The sequence below is a fragment of the Perkinsus marinus genome, assembly GCF_000006405.1.
Source record: "Perkinsus marinus ATCC 50983 genomic scaffold scf_1104296958712, whole genome shotgun sequence".
Taxonomy (NCBI): domain Eukaryota; phylum Perkinsozoa; order Perkinsida; family Perkinsidae; genus Perkinsus; species Perkinsus marinus.
In genome coordinates, this window is record NW_003206658.1 from 603,199 (window position 1) to 612,033 (window position 8,835).

Genomic DNA, 8,835 nt, shown 5'->3' on the forward strand with positions numbered 1-8,835 from the left:
TCGGCAGACAGCTCTGCCCAGTAATCCAGTGTAAGCACAGTTCAACAAGAGAGGCACCTAGGCAGCAAGCGCCGCTGGGCCGCAGCGAATTCCGAAGACCACTCGGTTACAATGGAAGCTGCGACCCGCGGTCTTAATTCGCACACAGCGACGCCCCGCTAGCCTTAACTTATAAAAGGCCTTCTCGAGGTCAAGCAGCTCCAAGTGGTCCCCTGGCTGGACCCGGGCACGGAGTGTACCCAGTACTTCGGGGACACTGTGGCCACTACAGCTCGCCGCTGGTAGACATAAATTTGGACCTCGCATATCACTGCATAATCTGACTCGAGTACTCTTGTGTGTAGCCTGGGATAATGGCCGTATGGAAACTTTTGGGAAATTTTTTGGTGGTTTTTGGAAAAAAACTAAGAAAGAGTTCCCACCTAAGGTGGATGAGATCGCAGTTTCAACTTCCAGAACGATGTTTGGCGGTCGATCGATGGCGGTCGCACGTGTTCGCTTTCCTCAGCTGAGCTCAGAAGAGTTCCCTCACTAATTATAGGGGCTTACAGTCACTGTAATACAGTGTAAGCCTTACACACAATTTCGAGTAAAAGTGTACAAAAAGAATTTTGAAAAATTCCCCCAAATTTACTCACTATTTTCATCAACACATGTATAAAACCACAAAATCACCCCATTTCACGTGAAACACATCACGTGTTTTACGCGTTATTCACTTTCCAAATGCGTTTTCGAATATGTTTTTTTCGCGATTGTTTCTCATATCACGGGTTGTAAAACTCCAATGTTACTCGAGAAAAAACACGTGTGAAATATTGAGCCCGCCGCATACGAAAACACAGTCAGACTGTGATGTAGTAAGAACAGGAGCGCTTGGAAGTTGGCCGTTTGAACGTTTTAACGCATTTCTTCGAGCAACGATTATGTTGTGCTCTGCTATTTAGTTATAGATTAAAACGGTGCTAACGCTCGAGCCACTCGGTCTGACTGTCAGTCCAAAGGGTAAAACCACCAACAGTCAAACCCGAGACCCGGACGATCTAAGCCGTAAACGATTCTGAAATATCTGACTTGTCGTGACGAAGCAACCCGAGGACGTGGCTGTCCGACGGGTATCAGGTTGTCCACTCAGAACAGCCTGAACTCATAGACGAATCGTTCATCATGATCTTGTCAGATATTTCCGGCTTCGGAGATCAGCGCAGCACCCCATGAAACTGCACTGATCACCGTGATCGTCCGAATCGGGTTTAACTGCAGATGACCATACCCCTTTATGATTAACAACACTACAAGTTCGATTTACTCGATCCCTACACAATGGGAAGAAACATACACACCATCACTGATATAACTTATGCTTCCTCGGAGGAAGTTCCTCCGACTCAGAATCGCTCTCTTCGAACAGAGACATGAACTTACTCGAAGCTGTCTTCTGTACCTCTGTGACAGAGGCTCTGTCAATTCAGTGCAGACGCTGGCTGGAACTCTGCTCCTCCAAGACCCCTTATCGACGCCGTCAGGAGCTCAGAGGGAATACTTAGTAGGATGATAACCCAGTATTGCTGCTTAAGCAAAGTCCCTTGCGGATCGCTAGCTTGACCAGTTCTCTAAGCAACTGTAAGATGAGCCTTGGTTTCTCTGCTGGAAGTGCTCGTGGATCCTTATACAAATCTTGAAGTGCTTGCTGAACGGCAACTGTATCCCAAGTCTTGTACAAGTCCAACCAGTCATGCCATTTTGCTAAGTGCGCGAGATAGCACTTGGCTGTATCTTGGTTTCTGCAGGTCGATAGCCAGAGAATAACCATGTCATCATTCGCCGGGAGGGAACCGACGTTGTCAGCATAACTGAGAGGAGTTGCTACAAGTTTCATGCAGCAGCGTAGACCTTCAAGACTTCCACGCTCGACTCAAGCATGGCGTGATGCGACATTGAGTCAATCAACTGAAGACTCAAAATGACTCTGCGATTGTGGTCGATGAAGAGCTTGTCTGAGACTAGGAGTCTCTGACTGACCCCTCGAGCGATTCGAGACCGCAAAGAACGAACGAAATATTTTTATTTCGAGACCAGAGATAGCTTCCGCCCACGTCTACGCCTCGAGTCTAGGCTTCCCCCTAAAATTTATTCGTAACAACACCGTAGCGGAATCACCAGGAACAGAATCATGATCATAACTTAGTGACAATCACAGCGAGTGGCTTTTGGCAAAGTTAGGAAGTCGGTGTTCTTTTCTCGAGTAAGACCTCATGACTTCAACGAAGATTCGCCTGCTAGGCTTGTCGGCTGGATTCAAGTCGGACGGCACAAGGTCAATCCACACTTTCAAGTGAAACCGATCGCATAAATCCCAGAATTCAGGGATCATGTGTTTCACATCCGTGAGTTCTGAGTAGCCTTTCACCAAACCTTGTTCAGCTGCCACGTTGTCGATGAAAACGGTGACTGAACGATTTGAGACGTTTTCGCCGAATGTCTCGATCGCTACTAGCGCAACGAATAGCTCCAGAGCAACAATTTGAGTCCCCCGGTCAATTAGTCCAGCGTGAAACCACACCGGTGCCTCACAAGCTGCATAAAACGGTCGATCAGAATTTTTGTCGTACACCACCACGTCCAAACCTCCCTTGGAAGTTGCGTCAGAGTAGATGGAGGCCTGGGGAACAGGAGCTTTGTGAGGTCTTTCCAAGAGAGGGATGCGACAAACTGCAGTGGCGCTGGCGAGCATGAATTCTAGGCGTCGTAGCGCAGTGATTCTGAAGGGTCGATTCTTCGAGAGGTTGCAAACGCCAAATCGATATAAGTAACTAATAATCTCTCGAATGTAGAGCCTGCACGCATCAGAAGGTAGTAGAGTAGAGGCGAATAGAAGGCTGCCCGCTAGCTTGGCCGCTGTCGATGAAGACAGAGAATCCTCCGATACAATTCCCCGTATCGTTTGGACGATCTCAGCCTTCTTGCCTTGTAGAAAAAGACATGAGCTCTCTCTCGAGACGGAAAGACCGAGGCCCAGACGGTCTGGGCCAGACCCGGTAAATCAGATCATCTGACTCAGATGTGGGTCCCACACACCTCAGTTTCTTCAATTTTGGCCTAGGATGAGGTGGGATTACCTCCAAGCCGCATAGCCAGACTCCACCGAGGAAGCGCGTTTAGGAGCGAAATAATCATCGAGGAAGTTCAGCAGTACCAATCCTAGGGGAATTCTGCCGAGATGCGCCAACGCTTGCGAAATTCGGCAATAGTCCATGGCAGAGCTTGAGGCTCCGAACGGTTGAGCCACGTGGAAGAAAGTGCCTGCCTTACCGGTGAAAGGGTTCTCAAGGAGTACAACGGTACCCTTTTGAGAGTCGCAACCGCAAGGGACCTCTCTATAAGCAGACGCGTGGTCAGATTTCTACCACTTGAGACTTGCTGTTCCTGTCGCCCGAGCGTACTCGAAGGCCACTGCTGCCGCGGCTTCCGGGGTTGGAAGGGGAACCTGATCTTGGAATCTCATGGCGCGAATGGCTTTAGACCTCTTAAAATCATTTCAAGGGCGTGTTTTTTTTGCACCACTGCGAAGCGTGTATTTCCCACGAAACCTTCTTCGAAGAAAGTGTACAGACTTTCCACCGAGATTGGTCCCATCATTGTCGCATCCTCGGTCTGCTCGATAGCACTTTGTCATAAAGTCTCATCCCATTCGGCAGACTCTTATTCGAGAGCTTCTGCCATCTTTTTTTTGCCAATCCCGGACCAGATCGGAGTAGCTCTTCGAGATTAATGAACTTGCGCTTCTTAGCTTCTCCGGTGTTCCGCCGGAAGATGGATTCGGGAAGCTCAAAGGTCCCTGTTAGTGGCAAACCGTCTTGGAGCTCATCGGCAAGCGAGACATCGGGGTAAGCGCTGGCTTGAAGCATCTCCTTGAATGAAGGGAGATTCAACTTCCCGGCAACGGCTCGGACCTTCTCTGGCATGCGAGTCACGGTCCGTAACTCACGGAATTGCTATAGGCGGCCATGAGGTCACATGATGAAGCGAGATGTTCCTCTGGTGAGGAGCAATGGATAGACTCACCAACGTCCTCACCGCGAACAGCCCTGGGCTGCACACCGCTGCCGACTCTACAAACTCTTGGCACGAAGTAACATACCATCTCAGAGAGATCCGAGCGAACCGCAGAGCTCTTTGAAGCTCGCTGATCTGGAGAGGGCGAAGTCCTCAGGATACGGCGAAGATCATCTAGAGCCACGACTCCCAGATATGTACATGTCTGCGTGTTCGGAGGTCCCTCTCGAGGTGACGACGCATGGATCGTCAGAGGCGAGCTGGTCTCTGTCAGAGACGGGGAGATTGGAGTATGGGATTCCAAGACCGGTGAGGTCGTTTCCACTGGTGTCAATTTCGGCTTCAGGCCAGGTGGTGCGAGGGACTGACAACACAACACCGATTAGGTCCGACAGAATAAAGTGAGAGAAAAGAGGTACGACTCATATGGCAGACAGCTCCGCGAGCTCAAAAAAAACTTCTATGACTCGAAAGCTGAGACTCCACGAATGGAGTATCTATCACTCGGAGAGCACTTCACTTATTTACTTTCTCCTTGTGGTCGTCCTTTTTCTTGCCAACATCGTTGTCCTCGCTACTCTTCCAACGTTTAGAGTTGGAGTTCCAACCATTATACCAGCCACCATTGGCTTTTCCGCTCCAGCCATTACCCCAGTTCTTGTACCAGTATTGGTTATTGGAGTGGGAACCGTAAGAGCTCCAGCTGTCATTCCACGGACGTTTAGTGCCACGGTTGTCGTAGGGCTTGCGCGAGCTCAACTGGGAAGACAGAATGAGTAATTGGGAAGCATCGACGTCAGCCAGATTGCCAAGAGCCTCCTGCAGTGTGATATCTTTAGCCGACACCATCTTGGCGAGCCCCTGGCGAACATGTAAATCGTAGGCTCTACACAGAGGCAGCCCTCCAAACTTGTTAGAAGTACCAGAGAACTGAACCGAAAATAACACGTGCAGGGCATGGCTCATCGGTAGACCCCAATCACATATCCCGAGGATAGCGACGGTAACCGCCCAAGATAGCAAACAAGAAGCAAAGTAAGCCAGCCCTTCCTTCTCGAGCTCGGGATCTCCACAGAAGGAATCCAACGGATCCGTAAGAATGCGACCGGGATCTTTGATACACGCGGCCAAACGATCTGGGTTAATGAGCTTGGCATCAAAGGAGCCAATACCAGAACGTCTGATGTAGCTCAGCGTGCTCTCAGCACTATCCACCTTGGAGGAGTCATCGGAGCGGTTGAGAGAAGATTTGATGTTAAGGCCTGCGATTAGCTTATCCACAAACTGATTGGCAGCTCGAGAGATGGCGTTCCCCACAGGAACAGAGGAGACACCCAGCTGTTGGACTTCAACGACAGATTCCGTAGCAGGGTCCGATGGAGTACCCGATTTCTTGGAGACCTTGGCGGTCTCAGAGATGAGCTTAGAGTTCCTAGCAGACCTGCGCTTCTTCTTGAGAGCTTGCTCGGGGTCAATGGTGCACCGAGCGGCGACCCAGGATTCTCGCGGCTACTGACCTTGTCGGGTGTGGAGACAACCACTTCCTGGCTAGAGGAAGAGGTGCCCTCGAGGGCTTGCCCCTCTGCTTGGGCCTCACTAGAGGCAGCCGGAGACTCTTTGGGATGGTCCTCGGTCTGAGCTTCGACGGCGGTCTTCTTGGCCATTGAAAGAGAGACGCTGCTTGGCAACTTACAACGAAATACGCTGAACAGTTGAGTCTGAACTCGACAGCGAGGATGCTTTCTGGTGGTCACATAGGACGGATACAACAAGTAACAACATTGAATGCATGATGATCACTATCATAATTATCAGATAATGCCGCAGAGGGCTCGCATAGCCTCAGAGGACTTTCGAAAAGATGAACTGGACTCGGTAAAGGCGACGACAGAATACTTGTCAAGTAAAGGGCTCACTACGCCGCAGAGGACTCGCTATGCCACAGAGGGCTCGCTATGCCACAGAGGGCTCGCTATGCCACAGAGGGCTCACTATTCCGCAGAGGGCTCACTATGCCACAGAGGGCTTGCTGAGTCACAGAGGGCTCGCTATTCCGCAGAGGGCTGGCTAATCCACAGAGGGTTCGTCAATCCACGGAGGGTTGCCAAAGTCACAGAGGACTCGAGAAGCCACGGAGGGGGTCCAGTTAAGTCAGGCAGGCTGACAGAATCACGGAGGCCACCGGAGGAACTTCTTGGGGAGACGCGAAGGAAGGAGGAGAGGTGAGGTGAGGGACTTGAGAGTGCGTGAGGAGGTGAGCAGAGGGGGGGGAAGGGGGGGGAGGTACCTGAACTGAACCGCCGAGGGATAATCAAAGAAGGGATTCTAATGCAACAGTACCAGTCCAACACACAAGACTAAAAGAACTCGTCGCTTACCCCTACATTTTTTTTCCGAGTACCCTCCTCGAACACATCACTCACGCGAAGCCGTGAGTTGAACCTTGCGGGCAAGCTATAGCGTGATCGAATCGGTGGCGCGCCGCATCGGCCGGGCGCGCGCAAAGACCTTCGAGGCTCGACCTAACACATTTTAACGCGCCAATCGCTAACGCGATTACCATGCTATAGATACGTAGAAATGACGAACAACAATGGGACTTGTCCGAGTGAGACTCGGCGAATTCGTCTAGTTCGTAGGACATATTTTAATTCTTGCTTCTCGTAGCGGCCCACTAATCGTATCACTACAACCTATTAACACGGAAGGGTGCTGTGGCTATGAGTGTCACCATGTAGCAGGATTTGTGTAGCAAGTAGATTTATTTGAATCGACTCTATCCAATCAAACTGTTATATATCACCCTACTGAACGTCAATCAACTAGTGACTAGCTGCGACTGTTTAATTATCAATACAATCTAAACTACCAGGAGTAGTGGACTCCACTATATTCGATCCTGATCGTGAAACAAGAGTACACGAAATCTGTAGCCGACTTCGCTTCGCTCGGTCGGCCCTGAACTCAGCACCGGAATAATCGCAAACCTAGACACCTTACTGCATGGAACAGCACTTTTTGCATGGAATTGTAGCACTAGTTTAGATTAAGCATCCTAGCTTAGATTTGCAGGAAGCGCATAGATTAGACCAATCTTCCCATTCCTCACACTTGCATAGCATCAAATTGGCCAACACTGTAAAAAACACTTATCTCACTTAATTCAATTATCTTTATTGATGGTATGATCGCAATGCGTCAGTTGCGTTGACGATCTGGTCTCAGCAACGTTCTTGTCGATTATGCTTTGAGCACCCCATGATATTTGGTTGCTAGTAGAGAATCTTGAGTGGCGATATATATATTCACCATAACGGATTCCTTCACCCGAGAGAGACACATTGTGTGTTACGTGGGATTGGGATAACGATCGATGATGATGCACCAGCATCTCCCAGAACGATTACTAATCGGAGTCGAGCCAATACTTGTTGCGGAGCGAGCGAAGCGAGCGGAGCTTATATTACTGCGCACGAACACTCGTGTGCGTGCGTCCGTCCGTCCGTCCGTCCGTCCGACCGTGCGTGAGCAAAAATTCCGACCCGACCAGGGCGATTCAGAAGACAAACAGGGTATCATTCTGTCACCCGTTGGCTGCTCATCAGCGTAAAAATATAGCGAAAGTGTGGCTCTTGCTTTGCCCGCTTATTTTTGACGAAACGGTTCTGCGCACAAGTGATGAACTGTTAGCTCAGCACGTTAGTATTCACGACTCTCAACCGTATGACCTAGGGTCAAATCCCACGATGGTCATTTTTCTCACATGTCTCCATAAGGAGACGGTTTACACTGGAGACGTTTATCCACGCCTTCTACTATTATGGAACGGAATAAATGTTTTTAAATCAGATGTTACATGTAACACAACTTTTTGCTTTTAGTCATCCAATTTCCAAAATAATTTCAATAACAGCCCGCTGAATTCTTGATAAGAAGCTCAGCGAGCTCCGCCCCTTCGCACCGAAGACCTAGTCTACTTAAGTAAGACCTACCCAGACGCAAATTCACGACGCAAACTCAAAACTCAGCAGTTGGGCATAAAAAATCGACCTAATCAAATGCCAAGCGTTACGATGATCAGGTCTGATGATCAGACCTTCACATTAATAATATAACCAGCATTGGAGAGGCCATCGAGCTAGACGAGAGTTCACTGAACAAGTTATCAATGACTCGGTGACATTGACTCCATCATCATGAGACGGAGTCAGAGTAAAAAATTAAACCTTCTTTCCTTCAAGTATCTTATTGACAGCCGCCGCAGCATTCACGCGGCCGAAGGGAAGGGTCTTTTCCCCTTTACTGTCCTTGAGACCTTGGGTGGCCGTATCCTTGATGATACGTTTGATGTCAGCAGGGGCCAGCTTATTCTTCAGAGAAGGTTCAAGGCTGTAGAGCATCCCAGCTATACCTGCTACGATAGCGGCGGAAACCGAAGTACCCGTATCTTGGCTATACTTCCCTTTGAGATCAGTTGTAACTATTCCCTCACCTGGAGCGGCAATGTCAACAGCTGAACCGAAATTACTGTCATCAGAAAGCCGCATCTTGGAACCATCTGTTGCAGCCACACATATCACTCCATCAGTGGGTGAACGGTCGAAGGAACAAGGGAAGTCTGGATATATGTCCAGATCCAGGTGCGCATGCCCTGCGGTGACGACAACGAGCATGCCAGCTGCAGTTGCTTCCCGAATCTTGTCGTCAATGAATTGGGGTCCACTTGAATCGGACCTTCCGTCATGAGAATAACTTTCACATCATCTTTCCTCTCATTGA

The 8,835-nt window shown here is 49.5% G+C and overlaps 3 protein-coding genes across 3 annotated transcripts in view; all 3 read right to left on the bottom strand.

Annotated features, from left to right (window-relative positions):
- Window positions 1–3,635: 3,635 nt before the first annotated feature.
- Pmar_PMAR011641 (hypothetical protein) lies at window positions 3,636–3,965 on the bottom strand (the record flags this gene model as incomplete). The annotated part of the gene is made up of 1 exon (XM_002773748.1): window positions 3,636–3,965. One exon carries the CDS (start codon window positions 3,963–3,965, stop codon window positions 3,636–3,638), a length of 330 nt encoding a protein of 109 aa, XP_002773794.1.
- Window positions 3,966–4,572: 607 nt separating this feature from the next.
- On the bottom strand, window positions 4,573–5,720 carry Pmar_PMAR011642 (hypothetical protein; the record flags this gene model as incomplete). The annotated part of the gene is made up of 2 exons (XM_002773749.1): window positions 4,573–5,520; window positions 5,574–5,720. 2 exons carry the CDS (start codon window positions 5,718–5,720, stop codon window positions 4,573–4,575), a joined length of 1,095 nt encoding a protein of 364 aa, XP_002773795.1.
- Window positions 5,721–8,276: 2,556 nt separating this feature from the next.
- The window catches only part of Pmar_PMAR011643 (Subtilisin DY, putative), a gene marked incomplete at both ends in the record, with an annotated part of 1,081 nt that continues 522 nt past the window's right edge, over window positions 8,277–8,835 (bottom strand). Inside the window, one exon of the mRNA XM_002773750.1 lies at window positions 8,277–8,790. Within this exon, the coding sequence (XP_002773796.1) occupies window positions 8,277–8,790 (514 nt within the window). The remainder of the gene's footprint in view (window positions 8,791–8,835) is intronic.